The sequence below is a fragment of the Heterodontus francisci genome, chromosome 7, assembly GCF_036365525.1.
Source record: "Heterodontus francisci isolate sHetFra1 chromosome 7, sHetFra1.hap1, whole genome shotgun sequence".
NCBI lineage: Eukaryota > Metazoa > Chordata > Chondrichthyes > Heterodontiformes > Heterodontidae > Heterodontus > Heterodontus francisci.
The window spans coordinates 131,953,314-131,980,345 of record NC_090377.1 but is presented as its reverse complement, the minus strand read 5'-3'; the positions used below and the strand labels follow the sequence as shown (position 1 = coordinate 131,980,345).

General features: G+C 44.2%; 1 protein-coding gene across 4 annotated transcripts in view; it reads left to right on the top strand.

Annotated features, from left to right (window-relative positions):
- bmpr2b (bone morphogenetic protein receptor, type II b (serine/threonine kinase)) overlaps window positions 1–27,032 on the top strand; it is a 362,014-nt gene that overhangs the window by 316,022 nt on the left and 18,960 nt on the right. For 3 of the 4 annotated variants that reach the window (XM_068036168.1, XM_068036169.1, XM_068036171.1), the window contains exons 5-6: window positions 11,920–12,011; window positions 15,345–15,575. In XM_068036168.1, coding sequence (XP_067892269.1) covers window positions 11,920–12,011; window positions 15,345–15,575 — 323 coding nt within the window. The remainder of the gene's footprint in view (window positions 1–11,919; window positions 12,012–15,344; window positions 15,576–27,032) is intronic. The other variant, XM_068036170.1, reaches the window with a different exon arrangement.

Sequence of the window (27,032 nt, the reverse complement as noted above, 5' to 3'; positions counted from 1 at the left end):
GAATCTGTGTCCCCTACTCCTTGTACCATTAGCTCATGGGAACAGCTTATCTTTGTCTACCTTATCCAAACCTGTCATAATCTTGGATACCTCTATCAAATCTCGCCTCAATTTCCTTTTCTCCAAGGAGAACAACCCCAGCTTTTCCAACCTAACCTTGTACCTAAAATCCCTCATCCCCGGAACCATTCAAATAAATCTCCTCTGCATCCTCTAAAGGACCCTCACATCCTTCCTAAAGTGTGGTGACCAGAACTGGCCTAACCAGAGCCTTATAAAGGTTCAGCACAACTTCCCTACTTTTGTACTCAGTACCTCTATTTATGAAGCCCAGAATCCCATATGCTTTTCTAGCTACTCTCTCGATATGTCCTACCACCTTCCAAGATATATGCACATGAACCCCCAGATCCTTTTGTCCCTGCACATCCTTTAGAACTGTGCTTTATTGCCTCTCCCTATCCCTTCTTCAAAATGCATCACTTTGTACTTCTCTGTATTAAATTCCATCTGCTGCTTGCCTGCTCGTCCATCTATTGTCCTGTTGCAGTCGATTGGTATCATCCTCACTGTTTGCCACACCTCCAAGTTTGGTACCAACAGAAAATTTTGAAATTATACCCTGTATTCCAATATTCAAGTCATTTATATATATATCAAAAAAAAAAGTGGTCCTTTTCTACTATCCTCCAGTCTGAAAAACAATCATTTCTCACGACTCGCTGTTTTCTGTCCTTAAGCCAATTTTTTATCCAATTGGGCACTGATCCTCCTATTCCATCAGCTTCAATTTTGTTAACTCACCTTTTATGTGGGTCTTTGTCAAGCACTTTCTTAAAATTCATATGGACAGCATCCATTGCATTTCCTTCATCAACTTTCTTTGCTACTTCATCAAAACTTTAATTAGATTAGTCAAGCGTGATCTGTCTTTTACACAATCCATGCTGGGTCTCCTTAATTAACTGAAATCTCTCCAAGTTCTTGTTGATTTTTTCCCCTTGATTATTGTTTCCAAAACCTTACTCACCACTGATATTAAACTTTATTCCACAAATGGCAATTGATGCTAGATCAACTGTTAATGTTAAATCTGAGATTGATAGATTTTTAACCAAAAGTATTAAGGGATATGGGGCAAAGGTGTTAGTTCAAAGGTCAGCCATGATTTCACTGAATGTCAGAATAGGCTTGAGGAGCTAAATGGCTTACTCCTGTTCCTATGTTCCTATTCTTATATAACTTTGGGACTTGCACATACCAACCTAGAAAACTACTAAAACCCACAGGACAAGTCCTGGGGGTAAGTCTTAGACATGTGAAACCAGTTTGTTCCAATGGCTTTGTAACATCAGTTACATGTAGACACAACATTCCTTCACATATATCGGAGGCAGAAAAACATAATAACTTGTATTTATATAGTGCTTTAAAGTAATAAAATATCCCCAGGCCCAGGAGCATTACAAGCAAAATTTGACACCGCACCATATAAGATGATATTCGGGCAGATTACCAAATGCTTGGTCAAAGAGGTAGGTTTTAAGAAGTGTCTTAGAGGAGGAAAGCGAGGTGGACAGGTTTAGGGAGGGACTTCCAGAGCTTAGGGTCTAGGCAGGTGAAGGCATGGTTATCAAAGGTGGAGTGATTAAAATTGGGGATGCTCAAGAGGCGATAATTAGATGCGCGCGCGCGTGCGTGGAGATCTCAGAGTTGTGGGGCTGGAGGAGATTATCGAGATAGGGAGGGGCAAGGCTATAGAGGGATTTGAAGATAAGGATGAGCATCTTAAAATCGAGGCGTTGCTTAACTGAGAGCCAGTGTAGATCAGCGAGCACAGGGGTGATAGGTGAATGGGAGTTTTGGATGACTTCAGGTTTACGTATAGTAGAATGTGTGAGACCAGATAGGAGTGTATTCGAACAGTCAAGTCTAAAGGTAACAGAGGCATGGATGAGTGTTTCAACAGCAGATCAGCTGAGGCAGGAGAGGAGTTAGACAATATTGCAGAGATGGAAACAGGCATTCTTAGTGACGGTGCCAATATGTGGTTGGAAGCTTATCTTGGGGTCAAATATAACACCAAGTTTGCGAGCCATCGGGTCAGCCTCTGACAGTTGCCAGGGGGAGGGATGGAGTTGGTGGCTAAGGAGCGGTGTTTGTAGCTGGGGCCAAAGACAATGGCCTCGGTCCTCCCAATATTTAATTGGAGGAAATTTCTGGTCATGCAGTATTGGATGTCGGACAAGCAGCCTGATAATTTAGTAATGGTGGAGAAGCTGAGAGAAGTGGTGGTGAGGTACATCTGGATGTTAGCATACATGTGAAAATTAGCAGTGTGTTTTCAAATGATGAGAAATAGGAGGCGGCCTTGAGAGACATCAGAGGTAAGGGTGTGGGAGAGGGAAGAAAAGCCATTGCAGGTGATACTCTAGGTACAATTAGAGAAATAAGAATGGAACCAGGTGAGTGAAGTCCCACCCAGATGGATCACAGTGGAGAGGCTGTGAATGGTAGTGTGGTCAATCATGTCAAAGGCTACAGTCAGGTCGAGAAGGATGAAGAGAGATAGTTTACCTTTGTCATAGCCTCATAGGATGTCATTGGTGACTTTGATAAGAGCCGGTCTGATACTGTGATGGGTGGAAGCTTGATTGGAGGGATTCAAACATGGAGTTCCAGAAATGATGGGCATGGACTTGGAAGGTGACAACACATTCAAGAACTTTGGAGAGGAAAAAGAGATTGGAGATGGGTGGTAATTTGCAAGGACAGTGGAGTCAAGGGTTTTTTTAAGGAGAGGAGTGATGGCGGCAGTTTGGAAGGAGAAAAGGCCAGTATCTGAAGAGAGAGAACCATTAATAATATCAGCTAAATGCAGACCAGGAAGGGAAGTTGGGCGATCAGCAGTTTAATGGGAATAGGGTCAGGGGAGCAGGAGGTGGGTCTTAAGGACAAGTGAGTTTGGAGAGGGTATGAGGGGAGATTGGAGAGAAACTAGAGAAAGATGCAAGCTCAGGGCCAAGGTGAACAGGGGAACTTGAGCTTTTGGCCCGGTGGGCCTGTGGAAGGGAGGGAAGCGGTAGAGGCAGCTGATCGGTCTCAGTGACAAGAAAGTCTATGAGCTCCTCGCACTTATTATTGAAGGTGAGGGCGGAGGAGACAGGGGAAAAGGGTTTAAAAAGATGGTTTGCATTGGAGAAAAGAAGCCAGGGATTATCTTTATATTCTGGGATGTTCCTGGGATAGTGAGTTTAAGCAGGAAATTATCCAATCCCCTTTTGAAAAACACGATTGAATCTGCGTCCACCATACACTCAGGCAGTGCATTCCAGATCCTAATCACCCGCTGCATAAAAAGTTTTTCCTCATGTTGCCTTTGGTTCTTTTGCCATTCACCTTAAATTGCTGTCCTCTGGTTCTCAACCCTTCTGTCAATGGTGTGAGAAACGTAGCCCACTTGATAATAATTTACACCAAGTCAAACTCTGAAGAAGTAAGTTTATTTAACGTTCTTGCAAGATCGGGTGTCCTACAAGCAGGCACACCGATCAACATATTCAGTTCATGTTTATACAATACAAATCCATTTGTCCACGCCTTTATTTTACATTATTGGTTATAACGTATTGTGACACTAACCTATCCTATGGTTGCTACAGTCTCCTCCTCTGTTTACTTCTCCCCCTACTCTAACTTTCTAGCCCCTAACTCTTGTTTTTGTTTTACCTTATTTGGCTCTCCATTGTGTGTTTTAACTTGCAGCTGTCAGCCTTTATCTTAGTGGGGCAGTTTCTTATTCACTACATCCTTTGTTCTAACTCTTGCTGTTTCTCTTTTATCTGCCTAAGCACAATTTTTAAGTGATGTACTGTCCCAAGGTCTGTACTTACATACCCTTATCAGTTCTCTTTTTCAGTGATGTACTGTCTTAAGGTCTTTACTTACATACCCTTATCAGTTCTCTTTGTCAGTGTTGTACTGTCTTAAGGTCTTTACTTACATACCCTTATCAGTTCTCTTTGTCAGTGATGTACTGTCTTAAGGTCTTTACTTACATACCCTTATCAGTTCTCTTTTTCAGTGATTTCATTATGTTGAGTACAAATGACTTCTTGGTAACTTTCCACAAGCTGTAGAAACAACATTTCAGTATTTCTTATTCTCACAATGGGAACAGTTTCTCCCTATCTACTCTGAGCAAATTCCTCATGATTTTGAAAACCTCTATCAAATCTCCTCTCAACCTTCTCTTCAAGGAGAACAGCCCCAGCTTTTCCAGTTGATCCCCTGAAGTCCCTCATCCCTGTAACCATTCTCATAACTTTTTTTGCACTCTCTCTAACACTTGCACATCCTTCCTAAAGTGTAGTGCCCAGAATTGGACACAATACTCCAGTTGAGGCTGAACCAGTGCGTTATAAAGGTTTTGCCATAATTTTCTTGCTTTTGTATTCTATGTCTCTATGAAGCCCAGGATCCTGTATGCATGATTAACTGCTTTCTCAACCTGCCCTGCCATCTTCAACAATTTGTGCACATATACCCCCAGGTCCCTCTGCTCCTGCACCCCTTTTAGAATTGTATCCTTTATTTTATAATGCCTCTCCTCATTCTTCCTACTGAGGTATATCACTTCACACTCCTCTGAATTAAATTACATCTTCCACGTGTTCACCCATTCCACTAACCTATCTATGTCCTTTTGAAGTCTATCACTATCCTCCTCACAGTTCATAACACTTGCAAGTTTTATATCATCTGCAAATTTTGCACACCCAAGTCTAGGTCATTAATATAGATAAAGAAAAGCAGTGGTCCTAACACCGACCCAGGGAACTCCACAATATAACTTCCTCCAGTCCGAAAAACAGCTGTTCACCGCCACTGTCTGCTTCCTGTCACTCACCCGACTTCATATCCTGCTTTCACTGCCCCTTTTATTCCATGGGCTTAGACTTTGCTGACAAGCCTTTTATGTGGCACTTAATCAAATGCTTTTTGGAAGGTCACGTACACCACATCAACTGCATTACCCTCACTAACCCTCTCTGTTACCTCATCAAAAAACTCAAATCAAATTAGTTGAACACGATTTGCCTTTAACAAATCCATGTTGGCTTTCCTTAATTAGTCAACATTTGTCCAAGTGACTGTTAATTTTGTCCCGAATTATAGTTTCTAAAAGGTATCCCACCACCAAGGTTAATCTGACTGGCCTTATCCTTACACCCTTTTTTGAACGAGCATGTAACATTTGCAATTCCCCAGTCCTCTGGCACCACTCCTGTATCTAAGAAGGATTGGAAGTTTGTGGCCTGTGCCCTTACTTCCCTCAATATCCTCAGATACAACTGATCTGGTGCTAGTGACTTAACAACTTTAAGTACAACAACCTTTCTAATGCCTCCTCTTTATCAATTTTTTGCCCATCCTGCATCTCAACCACCTCCTCTTTCACTACAACTTTGACAGCATCTTCTTCCTTGGTAAAGACAGATGCAAAGTACCTCTTCTTCCATATGTAAATCCCCTTTTTGGTCGCTAATTGGCCCCACTTCTCCTCTTACCACCCTTTTACTGTGTATATGCCCATAGAAGACTTTAGCATTCCCTTTTATGTTAGCTGCCAGTCTCATACTTTCTCTTTGCTTCTCAATTCTTTTTTTCACTTCCCCTCTGAGCTTTCTATATTTAGCCTGGTTCTCACTTGTATTTTCAACCTGACATCTGTCATATGTACCCTTTTCCTGTTTCATCTTATTTTATCTGTTTCATCATCCAGGGAACTCTGGCTTTGTTTGTCTTACCTATCTTCCTCCTAGGAATGTACCTCAATTGCATTCAGCCTATCTCCTCTTTAAAGGCAGCCCATTGTTCCATTACAGATTTGCCTGTAAGTCTTTGATTCCAATTTACCTGGGCCAGATCTGTTTTCACCCCAATGAAATTGGCCCTCCCCTAATTAAGTATTTTTACTCTGGATTGCTCCTCATCCTTTTCCATAGCTAACCTAAACCTTATGTACTATGATAACTCTTCCCTAAATGTTCCCCTACTGACACTTGATCCACCTCATTCCCCAGAACCAGATCCAGCAACACCTACTTCCTTGTTGGACTGGAAACATTTTGATCTAGAAAATTATCCTTGAACACACTTCAGAAACTCTTTCCTCTCTCTGCCCTTTACACCATTACTATCCCAGTTTATATTAGTCCCCCATTATATCTACGCTATAGTTTATGTACCTTTCTCTAATTTCCTTGCAAATTTGTTCCTCTGTACCTTTCCCACGAGAACAAAGAACAATACAGCACAGGAACAGGCCATTCGGCCCTCCAAAACTGCGCCGATCATGATGCCTGTCTAAATTAATACCTTCTGCACTTCCAGGGTCTGTATCCCTCTATTCCCATCCTATTCATGTATTTGTCAAGATGCCTCTTAAATGTCGCTATCGTACCTGCTTCCACCACCTCCCCTGGCAGCAAGTTCCAGGCACTCACCACCCTCTGTGTAAAAAAACTTGCCTTGCACATCCCCTCTAAACTTTGCCCCTCTCACCTTAAACCTATGTCCCCCAGTAACTGACTCTTCCACCCTGGGAAAAAACTACTGACTATCCACTCTGTCCATGCTGCTCATAACTTTGTAAACCTCAATCAGGTCGCCCCTCCACCTCTGTCGTTCCAGTGAAAACAATCCGAGTTTATCCAAACTCTCCTCATAGCGAATACCCTCCAGACCAGGCAACATCCTGGTAAACCTCTTCTGTACCCTCTCCAAAGCCTCCACATCCTTCTGGTAGTGTGGCGACCAGAATTGTACGCAATATTTTAAGTGTGGCCTAACTAAGGTTCTGTACGGCTGCAGCATGACTTGCCAATTTTTATACTGTGCCCAGACCGATGAAGGCAAGCATGCCGTATGCCTTCTTGACTACCTTATCCACCTGCGTTGTCACTTTCAGTGATCTGTGGACCTATACGCCCAGATCTCTCTGCCTGTCAATACTCCTAAGGGTTCTGCCATTTACTCTATACTTCCCACCTGTATTAGACCTTCCAAAATGCATTACCTCACATTTGTCCGGATTAAATTCCGTCTGCCATTTCTCCGCCCAAGTTTCCAACCGATCTATATCCTGCTGTATCCTCTGACAATCCTCATCACTATCTGCAACTCCACCAACCTTTATGTCGTCCGCAAACTTACTAATCAGACCAGCTACATTTTCCTCCAAATCCTTTATATATACTACAAACAGCAAAGGTCCCAGCACTGATCCCTGCGGAACACTACTAGTCACAGCCCTCCATTCAGAAAAGCACCCTTCCACTGCTACCCTCTGTCTTCTATGACCGAGCCAGTTCTGTATCCATCTTGCCAGCTCACCTCTGATCCCGTGTGACTTCACCTTTTGTACCAGTCTGCCATGAGGGACCTAGTCAAAGACTTTACTGAAGTCCATGTAGACAACATCCACTGCTCTTCCTTCATCAATCATCTTCGTCACTTCCTCAAAAAACTCGCCAAGTTAGTGAGACACGACCTCCCCTTCACAAAACCATGCTACCTCTCGCTAATAAATCCACTTGTTTCCAAATGGGAGTAAATCCTGTCCCGAAGAATCCTCTCTAATAATTTCCCTACCACTGACGTAAGGCGCACCAGCCTGTAATTTCCTGGATTATCCTTGGTACCCTTCTTAAACAAAGGAACAACATTGGCTATTCTCTAGTCCTCTGGGACCTCACCTGTAGGCAATGAGGAAACAAAGATTTCTGTCAAGGCCCCAGCAATTTCCTCCCTTGCCTCCCTCAGTATTCTGGGGTAGATCCCATCAGGCCCTGGGGACTTATCTACCTTAATGTTTTTGAAGACGCCCAACACCTCCTCCTTTTTGATATCAACATGACCCAGACTATCTACACACCTTTCCCTAGACTCGTCATGCACCAAGTCCTTCTCTTTGTGAATACTGATGCAAAGTACTCATTTAGTACCTCGCTTGTTTCCTCTGGCTCCACGCATAGATTCCCATCTCTGTCCTTGAGTGGGCCAACCCTTTCCCTGGTTACCCTCTTGCTCTTTATATCCGTATAAAAAGCCTTGGGACTCTCCTTAATCCTGTTTGCCAATGACTTTTTCTGACCCCTTTTAGCCCTCCTGACTCCTTGCTTAAGTTCCTTCTACTTTCTTTATATTCCTCAAGGGATTTGTCTATTCCCAGCCTTCTACCCCTTATGGATGCTTCCTTTTTCTTTTTGACTAGGCTCACAATATCCCTCGTTATCCAAGTTTCCCGAAACTTGCCAAACTTATCCTTCATCCTCACAGGAACATGCCGGTCCTGGATTCTAATCAACTGACGTTTGAAAGACTCCCACATGTCAGATGTTGATTTACCCTCAAACAGCCGCCCCCAATCTAAGTTCTCCAATTCCTGCCTAATACTGTTAGAATTAGCCTTCCCCCAATTCAGCACCTTCACCAAAGGCCTACTGTAATCCTTATCCACAAGTACCTTAAAACTTATGGAATTATGGTCACTGTTCCCGAAATGCTCCCCCTACTGAAACTTCGACCACCTGGCCAGGCTCATTCCCCTATACCAGGTCCAGTACGGCCCCTTCCCTAGTTGGACTATCTACATATTGTTTCAAGAAGCCCTCCTGGATGCTCCTTACAAATTCTGCCCCATCCAAGCCCCTAGCACTAAGTGAGTTCCATTCAATATTGGGGAAGTGATGACCTATAGAATACACCCAATAGTGTAATGGTACCTCTGCTATTTCTTAGTTCTAATGAAATAGACTCTGTCCTTGACCCCTCTCCCTCCAGCGATGCAATATTCTCCTTAATACTGTCACCCCTCTCCGTTCTTTCCTTCCCTATGTTAGGAAAGGAAATCTCAGCTGGTGTCTGAGTCAAATGATGCAATGGAAATTCAGTGCTACAGGGTGAAATCCATTTATTGAATTTACATATGAACCATGGAAGGATTGAAACCTATTTGCTATAGTATCTAAAGGAATACAAGCAAAGATTAGCATAAAGAAGGATGAACGGAATTTTTTTTTCTGGAAAGTTTTCTCTCTGCTTCCACTCCGCAAGGAATTCAGACCTTTCTCTGATACAGGTCAATGGGCATTGGTCACCTCCTGATGTCCAACTGGCCATTCTTCATGTGTGCTCCAGACACCAACATTTTACTCAATCGTGAGGGCAATACAGCCGAGCTTTATCCTCCATTCATCTGGCATTCGTGCATGCAGAATTCACTGGAGGATGATCAGGCATAGATGCACTGCCAATCTAGGAGTCAGTGATTTGTGATCAGGAGTGGGTACATTACCAATACAGGAGTCATTGGTTAGCAATCAGGAGTAAGTACACTGCCAGTCCAGGAGTCATTGATTACTGATCAGGCGTCACTAGATGGTGATCAGGAGTAGGTATCTGCATGATCAGGAGTCAATGGATGGGGATCAGCAGTGGTTCTTCCTATTCTGAAGTTGCTATGGACAAAATCCTTTACCTATGATCTTGAGATGAGCTAGTTCAACACAGACAGGATCAAAGCTAGGAACTTCAAGGTCTGTATGTAAAGATTCCTTTTAATCTGAGTTCTAATTCATGCTAAAAATGGTAGAGTTGTGTTTAGCTCAGAATGTATCAAGGTTTTACATCCTGTTGTCCAGATTAGCATTCAGTAGCCATCAGTTTGCAATTGGGCTGCTGCACCTGGCCTCAGTGCCCCGGGTTAGGGAGTAAAAAAATCAGCAAGGGTCTCTACTCCTGCTAACTCTAAAGTGCATAGATTGTGATGCCATCCAGTCACATCAGGATGACCACCTCACCAAAGGTGACTGGCATTGTTCCCTGTAAGCCACGCATACAGTGTCGGCCCTTTTAAGTTAATGCACGTGCATGACTGTGCATTTAAATAAAACACCCATGCACTCCCAAAAAAATTAGAAGGAACATTGGTTGCCAGTGCTAATTTAACCAAGAACCTGCTCTTCAGGAGCGATGGGAAAGAAAAATAATCATTTTGTGGATGACCCAGGATCTTCCTGGGACACACAGTACCTAGGATTACTCCCAAAACATTGATAAGGGCATGTTGATTTTTGTTTTGTTAAACTCACTGTTCATCTTGTCCTGCTTAATTAGCTTTTGTTTCTAAAATTGAAAGATAATAATGTTTAGGGCCATTTGTTCACAAATTCTAACACCATGGTGCAGTTTGAATACGACTGTCCTTGCAAACCTTCCAAGTAAGTAGTGTGGTAACAGAATCTCTTGTATATCAAAATCTCCTTCAGTCCTTCATGAGACAAAACCTCCCAGATTTATTTTATGGACCACCTGTGCCTAGATAAAGGTGGGACAGATAGATTTTCTCAATGTTGACTGACCTTTCCTCTCATTTGCCTTTCTCGTAGTGCTGCTGCAGCATAACAAATCTCTGTACTGTAGTGAAAAGTAGTTGGGTTTTCAGGAGATGAAGCCAAAGGAGTGTTCACATTAGAGGCCACACAAGCAATAAATTTAGTTGCCTCTGTGGTCTCAGTTGGCAAAAGCAGCGTATAACTGAGACTCAGAGGTCAGAAAGAAGCAAATGTGATTCTTCGTGCATTTGTTGATCTCAGCTGGGCTGGGAGATAGGCCACGACAATTGACCTCAACAGCCCTGTACTGTGGAGGGGACAGTCAGTCAGGGTTCTTGCTCCTCATCAGAATTAAGTGACTCATGCTGGATCGTTTCATATGGACGTCTGGTGAGGATATGAACAGGTCTCACTATGATGCCCTCCAATTCTCTGCTAGCACTATCTAGCCTCATTCATGATGCATGGCCAATGGGGTGAGCCACCACCTTGGTTGGGCCAGTGATGCCATCTAGCAGCCAGAAGAAAGCCAGTTAGACCATTTGTGCCAAGTAGGCCAGTAGAACCATCTGAGACACCAGATGTCAGAGCTTTCTAGACACTGCCAACTGAAAGAGAAATGGAAACAACTAGAAATGAACAGGAGATTCCTTGGCAGCACTACTGAGATAAGGCTGGTTAACACTTTATTTTATATTTCCAGCATTTGTAATTTATTGTTTTTTATAATTATTGCTGTCAGCTTGATGGAGTCAGTCTGAGAATATTCTCACCGGTCCCATTTTTTCCCCAGTTTCCCACATTAGTCATCCTGTGAGTGAGATTCCCAATTTAATGCAAATTGCTGCCAAATTAGGGGCACTGGTTTGACACTGGCTTTCTGTTTCTGGGACATTGGTTCAAATCAAGCCTAGACTGATGATATTTCTGTTAGCTATGTGAGTTGAATATGAATTGAGTTTTTTTAGGGCAGTCTCCATCAAGTTCCTAATGGGTTTGGAGACAAAACACAAAACCCCCCTTCCCCCAATTCCACTCTCAGACATTAACATCCTCACCTTGTTGAGGATCAGAAGATTCACACAAAATAAATTGTAAAAGAAATAAATAAATCTTACATTGATTTTTAGCACAGCATTTGAGGGGATTTGGTACAAAACTACTAAATAGTTAGAGCTGTTAACTTCAGGTAGATACCATTAGTGGATTTCTCGTATTTCCCCATATCCCACCGCTCACAATTGACAAATAAATTGATCCCATATGTTAATATTAAAGAGTGTTTTTAAAAAATAAATGCTTGCTGATGCTCATGATCCCCAGTGACCCAACAGCACTTGTGGGTCAAAGAATTTCCCACTGAGCTCTGACTTCGCAGCTGCGGATGCAGAATCTTCACATATCTAATAAGCTGTTAAAATGGTAGTCCCATTGTGCAGTATTTATTTTACAAACTGAGTCCAGATGCTGTTGACTTAATGTGTTCATCATTTTCCATATGTGGTACTTCTTTAATAAGGAGACAGGAAGCATGGACTTCACAGTATGAACATGATGGAAGCTGCACCCTCTGAACCTTCCCTGGACTTGGACAGCCTCAAGTTGCTTGAGGTAGGCAAATTCCAGTATACCTTCTATATGCTTTAGAGAAATGACTGTCCCTTATGGACCAAAATCATGCATTCTATGAAACTCCCAGGTTTGATCCCAGATCCGTGCTGAAATAGCTGATTGCATCCAAGGCAGTAGTTGGTGGCACTACCAATGGCTGCAGTGCCTCTGGGTTCAGGAAGGGAAGAACAGCCACTAAATAGCACTGGAAAACAGGTAAGGACAGGATTAGACTTGGCCGTAATGCCCCCCCCCCCCCCCGCCCTCCCCACCCAAAGTTAAATATTCGGTCCATGTTTTCTTGAATAATTAGCCAGGGGTCAGATGTGCAAGGAAGCCCATTCCCACGTTTGAGTCTCACAGTGTAGCTACTTAGAAATCCAAACAGATGGAATTTCTGTTTATGCAACACAGTGTGCAGATTCACTTACTTTAGGGACAGCCCCCCCCAATTAGCCAAGTCCCGTGAGCTAAAGGAAAATGAGCTCCGGGATCCTCAGCTATATATGCGTACTGTTGGTTCGGTTGGTACCTCGCTATTCAGTTGTAGCCGGAAAATCACCTGCAATGGCTTCACTTCCTGCTCCTACACTGTTACCTCAGGTGCCACCCCTCCCATTTCTCATTTACATGATGTCCATCGGCAACATGATCTGAAAATACAGCATTAGGTTCCACATGTTCACCGACAGCACCCAGCTCTACCTCACCACCACCTCTCAGAAACCATCCACTGGGCTGGATTTTACGCCGGGCGGACGGAAGTCAGTGGTGAACCTGCTTCTGCCCAGCCCGGGGATCCGTCCCACATTTCACGGGTCCCTGGGCTTTAATTGTCCAGAGGCGGAACTGCCACCCGCTTGAGGGAGGAAGTCCAGCCTCATTGAGCTGCTGGCCAATCATCAGTCCTGCAGCTCTTAGTCCCAACAGCTCCACTGGGAGCACTGGCCACTGCTGGCACTGCAGCCCATCCGAGGACATGGAGCCAGGATTAGATTTTTTTAGATTTTTTTTAGATTTAGAGATACAGCACTGAAACAGGCCCTTCGGCCCACCGAGTCTGTGCCGACCATTAACCACCCGTTTATACTAATCCTACACTAATCCCATATTTCTACCACATCCTCACCTGTCCCTATATTCCCCTACCACCTACCTATACTAGTGGCAATTTATAATGGCCAATTCACCTATCAACCTGCAAGTCTTTTGGCTGTGGGAGGAAACCGGAGCACCCGGAGGAAACCCACGCAGACACAGGGAGAACTTGCAAACTCCACACAGGCAGGAGTGCAGATATGTTTGGTTTGCCTCACCGGGGAAATCGGTTGCGCCCTGGCGAGGCAAGGGTGGCCGATTGGGGGGAAGGGGGGGCATCTCAGGTCCTGGGGGTGGTTGGGGAAGCGGGGGTGGCCCGCAATCAGGCACCTTGTGCCCATTCGTCAGGGCCCACCCCCGGGGCGTTGAGAGGACGCCAGCTTTCACTGGGCGGCCTTTCACGTCTCCTGGATGCCCACTTGCCATGGGTAAAATCCCCGTGGAGGCGGGTGAAAGCCCTTAAGTGGCCACTTAAAGGCCTTAATTGGCCTGGGACGGGTGGCCCGTTTGTCGCAACCCCCCCACCCCCAGCCCACGTAAAGTTGGGCGGAGGTGGGAGTGGGTCGGGAAGGCCTCCCGGAGCCTCCTGTTCAATTTTACGCCACCCCCTGGCATCATCCAGCTCGTTGGGATGGCGGTAAATTCCGGACACTGATTCTAAATTATCTGACTACTTGTCCAACATCCTGTACTGGATGAGCAGAAATTTCCTCCAACTAAATATTGGGAAACTGAAGCCATTGTTTTCAGTTCTCATTACAAACTCTGTACCCTAACCATCAACTCCATCTCGCTCTCTGGAAACTGTCTGAGGCTGAATCAGACTGTTCAGAACTTGGTGTTGTATTTGGCTTTGAGATGAGCTTCCAACCACATATACGTGCCATCACTCAAACCACATATTTTCACATTGACGGACTCTGCCCCTGCCTTAGCTCATCTGCTGCTGAAGCCCTCATCCATGCCTTTTTCCTCTTGATTCGATTATTCCAATGCACTCATGGTCGGCTTCCCATCTTCCACCCTCCATAAATTTAAGTCGTTCACAACTTTGCTGCCCACATCCTAACTCACACCAAGTCCCATTCCCCCATCACCACTGTGCTCGATGAGCTATATTTTCTCCCTGTTAAGTAAAGCCTCGATTTTAAAATTTTCATCCTTGTTTTCAAATCCCTGCATTGTCTTTCCCCTCCGTATCTCTGTAACATTCTGCAGCCCTACAATATTACTGCATTCTCTAATTCTAGCCTCTTGCACATCTCCAATTTTAATTACTTCACCTTTTGTGGCTGTGCCTTCAGCTTCCAAGCCCTAACCTCTGGAATTCCCTTCCTAAACCTCTCTACCTCACTTTCTTCCATTAAGGCACTCCTTAAAACATACTTGTTGTCCAAGTGTTTGGTCATCGGCCCTGACACCTCCTTATGGGGCTTGGTGCAAAGTTTTATTTGATGACACTCCTTTGGGTGTATTACTACTTTAAAAGCACTATATAAATGCAAGTTGCTGTTATTATGGAATCAGCAGAGGTACACTACACTGGAGCAGCGGCCTCTTGAGTAGGGAGTGAAAACAACCCGCCAAGATTCCTTCTGCTAATAGCGATTCAGTTGGCTCAGCTCGGGGGTGTGTGTGAGGTTCAGGGTGTGGGTGGGGTGTTTGAGGACAAGATCTGGTTCAGGGGCGGCACAGTGGCGCAGTGGTTAGCACCGCAGCCTCACAGCTCCAGGGACCCGGGTTCGATTCCGGGTACTGCCTGTGTGGAGTTTGCAAGTTCTCCCTGTGTCTGCGTGGGTTTTCTCCGGGTGCTCCGGTTTCCTCCCACAAGCCAAAAGACTTGCAGGTTGATAGGTAAATTGGCCATTATAAATTGTCACTAGTATAGGTAGGTGGTAGGGAAATATAGGGACAGGTGGGGATGTTTGGTAGGAATATGGGATTAATGTAGGATTAGTATAAATGGGTGGTTGATGTTCGGCACAGACTCGGTGGGCCGAAGGGCCTGTTTCAGTGCTGTATCTCTAATCTAAAAGGTGTGATGGCTATCATCCAGTAACCTGTCCACACATGAAATATAGCCATTTGTGTCAGTTACCAGTTATTGAAACCTACTGAACTGAAGAGACAATTCTTTCAACCACAACACTTTCAAGCAAGGCTGGGTGAGGGGGTTTGGAAAGTGGGTTGAAATTGCAAGGAAATAACTGTTTAAATAACTTGTCTTGTCTCTAGGTGATTGGCCGGGGTCGGTATGGTGCAGTGTATAAAGGGTCGTTGAATGAACGCCCAGTTGCTGTGAAAATCTTCAGTGCCTCAAACCGTCAGAACTATATCAACGAGAGGGACATATACAGGCTTCCGCTGATGGAGCATGAGAATATAGCCCACTTCATAGTGGGTGAAGAAAGAATATCCAGTGATGGGAGAACGGAGTATATGCTGGTGATGGAGTTCTATCCTAATGTAAGTCTTCTGGATGGCTCTAATGGGAGGGTTAGATTAACCAGACACGCTAGGTAACCCAGAACATTTACTGATACCAATTGGAATGATGAGCATGTGAAACTTGTGTTCTACGGTGGAACCTCCATGGCCTGCCATAATGGAAGGATTCTGTTGGCGTATACTAGGGATAATTGAGGCTCCCAAGGTTTTGGAGATTCACCAGCAGTACCATAACACAGAGGAATGCACAGCGCAAATAACAGGAACTGAGATTGGCTGTTTCTTGGCCTATGTCAGCAAGGTCTTACTGGACTGTGCAATGAGGTCCTGCTAAAGGTTTGCACTTGGGAAAATTCTGAAGATAGGTGTTGCATGGATAATGTAGGTGCTGCTATAGGGTACATGTTTTCAGTTGTATCTGCTAGATGGGATTGATTTCAAACGTCACTGCCTTCTTAGTAAATTTATGTAACAGATACACATTTCTTTATGTAGATGATATATGTCATGTTTTTATCATTTAACCTGATATATACATCAGAATATATATATATAAATAATTTTTCTTAAGCATTTTATCCTACTGAATTATGAGAACTATCCAATTATAAATTCTGTACTTCCAGTGCTAGGTAGAGATTTTCAGCTATATAACAGGCACAGTACTGGTGGGTACAGGTCTGTCACTATTTAGTACTGGGGTACAGTATTGGTACATAGGTCTGAAAATGGTAGCTGCAGCTGGATTAGTTTGAGCTGATGAATAGCATACCAATAGCTTACTGGTTAAAAAGTATTCTTATTCCGATAGTTTATTAGTAGTAACATGTTAAATAAACCTAGAATATTAGTTATACAGATTTACAGCAGAGAAACAGACCATTTTGCTCAACTTGTCTATATTAGTGTATATATGTTTACATGGGCCTTCCTCATGTAGACATCAGGCCTCCATTAAATGAATCAATACTATCTGCTTCTGTCACTTCATGTTACAGTGAGATCTGTTAGTCACTACCTTTACATTTATCCCCCCTTATTCTGAACTGCCCCACATGTGGAACAGTTACTCAACATCCCCCTCCATCGAACCCCTTCATAGTTTTAAAGATCTCTATCAGATCTCCACTTTGAGAAAAGAGCCCCAGCTTGATCAGTCTTTTCTGAGGTTGAGCAGTAGTTGATCAGACAACCACAGCATCCACTTGACCCTGCAGTCAAGTAGCAGCGATACAATGGGAACAAGATAGCAAGGGATAACTCATAAAGGGAACTGAATGATGGAGTGGGTTATACACCAGCCTTTCATCTCTCAAATCAAGTCCATCTGATGGGATGAAAGAGATAATCTGCTCGACTGCCTGTGCATTCTGCTTCTCCACACTGGATCCGTACAGTTTTTACTTTATCCCCATCCCTCATTCTCCTGTGCCATAACCCACCCTAAACTAACTCCTGAGTACAGAGCTGTCTTTCTTAACCCAGTGCTTCTGATATTGTCCTCAGAACTATTCCGTCATCCTTTAAAACTGCCAACGACACACTCCTGCTGAAAAATCTCACTCTGAAAAAAAAATCTCAATCTATCTCCTCAACTACAGTTCCAGCTTTATCCTCCGTTTTGTCTCTAAGGTCCTGGCCTGTGTTGTCAGCTTCAGCTCCATGCTGCCTGCTCTCATTAGTTCTTGTTGAAATTCCTTCAATCCAGTTTCCACTCTCAGCACCGGTGAGTCACTACTGCTCCTTGTTCCATTCAAAAACTCAGTGTGGTTCACTGCTGCATCCTTCTCCACCCTTTTCTTCTCGATGGTATTGCCTTTGTGTTTCATTCCTGCATTACCCAAAGTAGCCACTTCCTCTCTCATGCAATTTCTCACCTTAGCATCACCTGGTCACCTCCGGAGTTCCATTCAGGGTCCCCTCCTATTTGTCGACACTCTGCCCCTCAGCAACATCATCAGTGGCACGGGCCTGGCTTCCATACTGATGCTGACAATACCTAGCTCCAACCCTCAGCTACCTCATTCAGGTCGGGGACCACCACTATTCCGTGTGGCTGCTTATTGACATCAATTTGCAAATCAGTCAGAACTTAAAACTGACAGGTCATTGACTTGAAACATTAACTCTGTTTATCTCTTCACAGTTGCTGCCAGATCTGAGTATTTCCGGCATCCGCATGTTTTTATTTCAGATTTTCAGCATCCACAGTATTTTACTTTTGTAGTACCAAAACCTTCTTACTCAGCTGCTGTCACAAAACTGCACTCCATCCCCTATCAACTCTTTGCTCAGGCACAACCAGTTTGACTTTCAGCTGAGCTTTCAGCCCCAGATCCTGTATGCCAATAATACTGCTGACTTTTGTTTCCACAATGTCACCCACTTCTGCCTTTACCTTCCTCCTCTTAAGACTCTTTCTGCATCAGTCTTCTTGTTGGTCTCCCTGATCCACTTTTCAAAAAATTATTCATTTTTGGCAAGTAAACAATGCTGGCAAGGCCAGCATTTATTAAGCATCTCTAGTCACCATGAGAAAGTTTAATTCATTTGAGTGTTTTGCTAGGATGCTACAGGGGGCAATTTAAGAGTCAGCCATGTTGGTGTGGGTCTGTGATCACATATAGGCCAAACTGGGTAAGGATGGTAGGTTTCCTTCTCCAAAGAACATTAGTGAACCAGTTGGGAGTTTATGACAATCTGACAGAATCATGGCCCCTTTTTCTTATACCAACTTTTGATTTCCATGTTTTTTAAAACCAAATTCAAATTCTCAAATTTCCAGGGTCGGGTATGTATAAAATGGTTTACTCTGCATCTAAATTTTTGATGCTGACACTGGGTGCCTGAAATAGACCAGCACTAATGTCTGAAACGTTTATCATCCCATAACCTTGGTGAGGTAGAGGGAAAACCAGCCAGAGTTCATCCCAATCCCAATTTCTATCCCTAATGGAAAGCAATCTACTTCTTGCTGTTCAGTGATTTCCTCGGCAGTAGAATAGCCAACTCAAGGTACCAGAGGGGAAGAAACTTTAACACTGACAAAACAGGCTGATTTGTCTATTTTAACTTTTTAAAATAATTATGTGCCTGCAACTGTCGGCCAGTGAGTGGCCGTGGGTCGGCTCATGAGTCTATTTTACAGCAAACAGTGTCTGTTTAAACAGCACACTATAGTAAACAGTCTCTGGAGTTTATTTAAAAAGAGTCAGTATGAACTACAAGTAAAAGAACTTGTAACCGAAAACACAGCAACATCTCCTGATTAAAAACTGGGTAATTCTTCCAGCAAAATGCAGTGAGTGGAGGATAGTTACATAATACAAATTATGTGCCTACAATCAATCCCAGTCACTTACAGCAGCTGTGCAGTCTCCAAGCGTGATTGATGGGGGAATTACCCAATCATCTCAATCTAGCCAGGAATAGTGGTGCCACGATATGCAGACCTCCAGAGGGAGAGGAAGTAATTGGTCTGTGGTGCCTGTTGGTGGAGCAACTGAAAGTGATGTTTTTAATTAACATATATAAGCCAACAGCGCCCCTTACAGGGAACTTAACAGTACTGCACTAAAAGGGCCAGTCTATGAAATTCCATGCAATTGAGTTAACAAAGAACAAAGATAATTACAGCACAGGAACAGGCCCTTCGGCCCTCCAAGCCTGCGCCGATCCAGATGCTCTCTCTAAACATTGGAAAAAAATATATAATTCGCATAAAGATGTGAGGCTCTGAAGTGTATGTAACAACCTCAGACTAGCAGGATGTATTAGTGAAACTGTTAATGTTCAGGATATCCTCAGCTGAGAGAGATTGAGAGTAAAGGCCATGTAATTAGGGGCGGCGCAGTGGTTAGCATCACAGCCTCACAGCTCCAGCGACCCAGGTTCAATTCTGGGTACTGCCTGTGTGGAGTTTGTAAGTTCTCCCTGTGTCTGCGTGGGTTTTCTCCGGGTGCTCCGGTTTCCTCCCACAGCCAAAAGACTTGCAGGTTGGTAGGTAAATTGGCCATTATAAATTGCCCCTAGTATAAGTAGGTGGTAGGGAAATATAGGGACAGGTGGGGATGTGGTAGGAATATGGGATTAGTGTAGGATTAGGATAAAAATGGGTGGTTGATGGTCGGCACAGACTCGGTAGGCCGAAGGGCCTGTTTCAGTGCTGTATCTCTAAATAAAAATAAATAATTGCCACAGCCCAATACCTGTATTGTGTTCATCTGGATTGATTACTGCCTTCATGCACTGTACATTCTATTTTTATTGCCCATGCTCCCTCCTCTTGAGGCTATTCTTGGCATGGCTGTTAGGAAGCTACTGTGAGACTCAGTGTCCCGGGTAGGGAGGAAAAATGAGCCAGGGTTGCACCACGGGCATTTGACAAAATTATCGACTTAGCCACGGATATGGGTAAAATTAATCTGTATGTAAAGTGTATAGACAGCCTAATGCCATCAAAACGCAGTCCAATTTAAAACGCATTTCTCCCGATTTAGTGAGATACCTGGCATTGTTTTTGCTTGCACAAGTAGTCAATGTCTGCCCGCACACTGATGAGCAATGCAGAGAATTCAGATAGATAACCGTCTATCAGGAGTGATCTTGATTGCTCTCTCTCCATCCCTCTCCCCTCTCCTCTGTGTCCAGCTCTTCCCCTCCCCCTCCACCCTCTCTCCCCACTTTCTCCCTCCTCCCCCTCGCGCTCTCCCCCCAGCTCTCTCTCTCTCCCCCATCCCCATTCCTCCTCTACTCTCTCCCTCTCCCCCTTCCTCCCACTCTCTCTCCCCCTTCGTCTCACTCTCTCTCCACCTCCCCCACCCCCCACTCTCCCCCCATTCTCCCCCTCCCCTATTCTCCCCTCTCTCTCCCCCTCCCCCCCCACTCTCCACCCCTCCCCCCACTCTCCCCATCTCTCCCCCTCCTCCCATTCTCCCCCTCTCTCTCCCCCTCCCCCCATTCTCCCCCCCCTCTCCCCCTACCCCCACTCTCCCCCCTCTCTCCCCCTACCCCCACTCTCTCACTCTCTCATTCTCTCCCCTCCCTCTCTCCCCCCCCTCCCCAGTCTCCCCCTCTCTGTCTCCACTCCCACCTCTCTTCCCTCTCCCTCTCTCTACCTACTCCCCCCACTCTTCCCCCCTCCCCCAGTGCACCAGGAGCTGAAACACATTACTGCTTGGCGCTGGCCCCACACTCTTGAGAGGAACCAGAACATATGGAGAGCTGTGAAAGTGGACCATCTGCCTCAAAAAAAACAACTTTCTCAGGCTCAAAGAAGTCTTGCGTTTCCAGTTCTATCATTGCTTTCCTGTGCACTATTCTATCTGTTTTACTCAAAGCAACACTCCAGGACACATTCTGCAGGTCAGGCATGTGCAGGGAGCAGCTGATTGACGGCACTGCCCCCTGCCCGGTTCCCATTGGTCAGCGATTGACGGCACCAATCTTCCCAGCGAGTCCCCCTTCCCCCCTGCTCCAATTGCACAGAGATCCGTGCGCAGGCAAGCCATTGGCGCTTTTGATTGCTGGGCAGGATACAAAGCTTTGGCGGGCTGTAGAATTATCCTGATGCCACAATGCCAATGTCCTTTGTAATTACTTTTGCTCCTGATAATTATAAATGTCTTGCCCCATCCTTTAAACTTTTAAAAGGCTTGGAGCAAGACATTTAAAATTACCAGAGACCTCAAAATTTTTACCAGGAACACTGGTGTCCATGTATGGACATGTTGCTGACCCATGTTCCTGATCTGATCCAGTCGTGCTGCTGGTACATGCTTGGTGTGGACACCGTGTGAGGACAGGTTCGGTTGGACACTCCCGATCTCAGCTCACACATGGTGCTTAGGTGCTGCAATGCATCTGTGCCATACCTTAGTAAGAAGTTGACTTTTACAGGAGAAAATAGGAATGGGCAAAAATTAGATCGGATGGGCAGCTGTCCCAAAGTCTGGCATGCAAAATTAGTGAGGCGCATTCCATGGGCCATGGAACTGAATCCCAAGACCTAACTCATTTATTTTAACTCAGGGTAACCCCCCTCATTTGGGGTATTGTTTTAGAGGCATTGGTAATCTTCTAGTACCTCGTATAAAGTGGTCCTTCTTTGTTTGTCAGCTTAGCCAGAGTATCAGCTAGCTATTTAACCATGATTGGGGGCACAACAGCTGATCACAAACCCATTCTCACTAAATGGATTGGAAATGGGCTGATATTTCACTTCCCTTAGAGCTGGTACTAAGGCCAATTGCCCCTCTCCCAGCCCTGACTGAGGATCAGCTGGGGGCTTCTGATCCATGTGGCTGATTTCTGCCAGTGCAGCTGAGCCACAGGGTTGTCCAAGTGGTAACATTTTCAAATGGGGAAATCTATTCAGAGCCGCAGATTACAGCCCCCAGACATGCAGGCGGAAGGAATGCCTGGAGTGGTGACTATCTGTCTTCTCAGCTTGTAGCTTCCTGGACTAGGGCAGCTGAAGAGCTACAATTCAGTTTGCTCTGAAGTCATAGGCCCCACTGCTTCCTATGGAGCCTGACTTCAAGGTATTCCCCATGCCCTCAAGAAAATTGACAGTGTTTTAAAAGATTTGGTCAAAAAATTGGCAGAGTCTGTGTATTTTCATCTGTAAAAATGGGACAGAGCCTTGAACAAAATGCGCTTTCCCCTCAACTTGAAATAATCTTGAAGTCTGGAACACCAAATAGTGACAATGTACATTGCTCAAAGAAGCAAGTGGCTTTGCGCAGGGATGTTTGACGCTGGCATTTATATTAGTATAGTTCCAGAATTATGATTATTGTCTGATTTCAGCAAAAAATGACCCTCCTAACTACCCTCCTAAGTGTAAAACATGCTTGCTAACTGCACAAAATAGGCTACAAAATGAATGAGACTGATGATGATGAATTGCTTTGAAGTCCAGCAACTGTCAAGCAGCCAACAGAGCAGGCATTTTGCATACTCTAACGATGGAATGAAGGATGGAGTGAATCTATTTTTGCTGTTGTTTGTTGGATAGGACACCGGGGGAATTCTCTGCTCTCCTTCAAAAGCATGCTATGGTATCTTTTTGGGAAGGCGAGGGGAAGTGGTTGGCAACACACTCACTAATTGTTTTTGGAGTGTGTGGCCAATTCCGTTAAGTGCATGGATCCTTTAAATTTTTTTTGCTTATCAGCTTAAAGGCCTTGATTTGTGAATGGCCTCCATGGGAACATTTGAGTTATCGCGCTGATTAGAGGGAACATTGATGGTCAGCTGCCTTGGTTTAACTTCTCACCTGCAGGATAGCAACTTCAATATTGCAGCGCCCTATAATCTAACTCCCTAGCTTGGGCATGGAACCACACCCTTCATCATATTTAGTGACCTGGTCAATATTAACTCTCAACCAACATCGCAACAAAAACAATCTGATCCCTTTATCACATTTTTGTTTTGTGGGACCTTCCTATGTGTTAATTGACTGCCACATTTCTTACTTTACAACAGTGACTACACTTCAAAAGGGCTTTGGGACATCCTGAGGTCATAAAAGGCACTATATAATTGCAAAAACAAAATACTATGGATGCTGGAAATCTGAAATTAAACCAGAAAATACTAGAAATAATCAGCAGGACTGGCAGCTTCTCTCGACACAGAAACAAAGTAAACATGCCAGATTGATGACATTTCAACTGAAATATAAATGCAAGAGTGTACTTTCTTAGAGGGGACTGAGTTTGCTACATAACCTTTTGTGGTGTTTAATTAATGGAGTAAAGGTATTAAAGGGACATGTAGGTTCAATAAAGCGATGACCAGCACCCATTGCATCAACATGCACCCTCTCTGTTGCCTGAACATCCCTCCTAAAGTGTGGTGCCCAGAGTTGGACCCAGTACTCCAGCTGAAGCCAAAGCAGGGTTTATACAGGTTTAACATAACTTCCTCATTCATGTACTCTATGTCCCTATTTATAAAGCCCAGAGTCCTGTATGCTTTATTAATCACTTTCTCAACCTGCCCAGCAACCTTCAATGATGTGTGCACGTATACCCTCTCTGCTCCTGCACCCCCTTTAGAATTATACCCTTTAATTTATAATGCTTCTCCTTGTTCTTCCTACCAAAATGTATCACTTCAGACTTTTTCTGCATTAAATTTCATCTGCCACTTGTCCACCCATTCCACCAGCCTGTCTATGCCCTCTTGAAGTTTATCACTATCCTCCTCATAGTTTGCAATGCTTCCAAGTTTTGTGTCATCTGCACATTTTGAAATTGTACCTTGTACACCCTAGTCGAGGTCATCGGTATATATCAAGAAAAGCAGAGGTCCTAGCTGACCCTGGGGAACTCCACTATATATCTTCCTCCAGTCGAAAAACAACTGTTCACAACTACTCTCTGTTTCCTGTCACTCAGACAACTTCGTATCCATGCTGTCACTGTCCCTTTTATTCCATGGGCTTCGACCTTGCTGACAAGCCTGTTTTGTGGCACTTTATCAGATGCCTTTTGAAAGTCTATGTACACCACATCAACTGCATTACTCTCATCAACCCTCTCTGTTACTTTATCAAAAAACTCAAGCAAATGATTGTGACTGATCAGCAACCTAACTCCATATACCTGCCTTTGTCCCATATTCCTTTGGAGAACACAGTGGGCGGCGCAGTGGTTAGCACCGCAGCCTCACAGCTCCAGTGACCTGGGTTTGGTTCTGGGTCCTGCCTGCGTGGAGTTTGCAAGTTCTCCCTGTGACCGCATGGGTTTCTGCCGGGTGCTTCGGTTTCCTCCCACAGCCAAAGACTTGCAGGTTGATAGGTAAATTGGCTATTGTAAATTGCCCCTAGTGTAGGTAGGTGGTAGGAGAATGGTGGGGATGTGGTAGGAAATATGGGATTAATTTTGGATTAGTATAAATGGGTGGTTGATGGTCGGCACAGACTCGGTGGGCCGAAAGGCCTGTTTCAGTGCTGTATCATTCTATGACTCTATCACAAAAATCTTATCAGTTTCAGGTTTAGAATTAACAATTGATCTAGCATCACTTACCATTTGCGGAAGAGAGTTCCAAACTTCTATCACCCCTTGGTGTAGAAGTAATCCTAATTTCACTCCTGAAAGATCTGGCTGTAATTTTTAGACAATGCCCCCTAGTCCTAGACTCTCCAACCAGTTTCTCACTATCAACCCAATCAGTTCCCCCTCAATATCTTCAAATTACTCCTTAACCTTCTAAATTCCAGGGAATACATCCCTAGTTTGTGTGATCTCTCCTCATAGAATCATAGAATGGTTATAACACAGAAGGAAGGTATTAAGCCTGTTGAACCTGTTCCAGCTCTCTGCAAGAGCTGTTTACCTTGTCCCATTCCCCTGCCCTTTTCCCCCCTAGCACTGCAATTTGTTTTTCTTCAGGTCCTTATCCAATTCCCTTTTGAAAGCTCCGATTGAACTGCCTCCACCACCCATTCCGGCAATGCATTCCAGATTGTAACCACTCACAGCATAAAAAACCTTTTCCTCATGTCGCCTTTGGTTCTTTTAGCAATCACCTTAAATCTGTGTCCTTTAGTTCTCAACCCTTCTGCCAAAAGGAAAAGTTTCTCTTTATCTACTCTGTCCAGACGCCTCATGATTTTAACCACCTCTATTGAATCTCCTCTCAACCTTCTATTTCCTAAGGAAAACAATCCCAGCTTCTCTAATTTATCTATGTTACTGAAGTCCCTTAACTCTGGAATGATTCTCATAGATCTTCTCTACACCCTCTCTAAAACCTTCACATTCTTCCTGAAGCGTGGTCTGAAGTATTGGATACAATGCTCCAGTTGAGGCCAAACCAGTGTTTTATAAAGGTTGATGAAACCTTCTTTGCTATCTGTCCTCTGCCTCTATTTATAAATCCCAGGATCCCATATGTCTTTTTAACATGCCCTGCCACTTTCAATAATTTATGCACGTATACGCCCAGGTCTCTCTGTTCCTGCACCCGTTTTAGAATTCAACCCTTGGAGTCTAGGTATCATTTTGGTAAACCTACGCTGCACTCCTTCCAAGGCCAATATATCCTTCCTAAGATGTGGTGTCCAGAATTGCTCACAGTGCTCTAGGTGTGGTCAAAGCATGGTTGTGTATGGTTGAAGCATGACTTCTACTCCCTCGTATTCTCGTCCTCTAGATATAAAGACCAGCATTCCATTAGCCTTTTTGATCATTTTCTGTAATTGTTTATGACATTTTAATGATCTGTGTACATGGACCCCCAAGTATCTTTGGACCTCCATTGTTTCTAATTTTTCAGTTTTTCCCAGTTACTTAATCTATCAATATGTCTCTGTAATTTTATGCGTCCATCTACACTGCTTGCAATGTAGTGTATTTTTGTGTCATCAGCAAATTTGGATATGTGGCTTTCTATTCCATCATCTAAGTTGTTAATGAATATGATGAAAAGTTGACACTCAACACAGATCCTTGCGGGACTCCGCCGGTCACGTCCTGCCAATTGGTGTATCTGCCCATTATCCCTACTCTCTGTCTTCTACTGCTTAGCCAATTTCCTAATCAGGTCAATAATTTGTCTTCAAGTCCATGGACCTCAACTTTAACTAACAGCCTCTTATGTCTCTCTAATTATCAGATGCTTTCTGGAAGTCCATATAAATAACATCCATTTTCATTCCCCTGTCTACTACTTTAGTGGCCACTTGAAAAAATCAGATTGCCACCCCTGATGCTGTGTGCACATTCAGAATGGGTGCTTCAGGAAAAGCTGGTACCAAGAATAAACTCCATTGCTCATTAAAAAGGGACACCCTTACTTTGGACAGTGACCTCAGAACTGGAGATTCACACAACAGTGTAATGCAATGGCAGTTGTGCCTTCCAGTGCCCTATATGAGAGTTTGCTCAGTTGGGCACTTCCTCCTGAATTCTAGTGCTTGGATTTCTGCTGGAGACACATCTCCCTCTACTGTAATGGCAAAGGAATGTGGTGGAAACCTATCGGGGAGATATTCCACTGGCTCCGTGCCTTCGCCAACTACTTGCTGGCATTTAACCCCAGAAGTAATCGGGGAAAATGAGGGGGATATGTCAAATGATGTCTTAGCTGTTGTTTATACCTTAGTAAAACAGTGGGTGAGTAATAACTCTTGTGTTGCTGGTGTCTGGTGTTGCCTTGGGGGTTGGGAGGGAATAGTGAGGGTCAAAATTTAAAGCTTATGGGATCAGTCACAGGACATTTGATTGCACAGCTAATGCCATTTTCTTGTGAATGTTTAAAACTTCTTGGGCAAGCAACTATTCTTCTCACCATATCCTCTGAGACTGGCTATAACCAATTTCCACCTCCTGTCCCAGGCCGAGGCTGGAAAACCTGCCTAAGGAAAACAAATGAGACAATCTTGACCTCAAAATTGGCTGGAGTGTGGGGTGGGCTCATTGTTGTGACAGGCAGAACTCCTGCTGTGCTACAGCTATA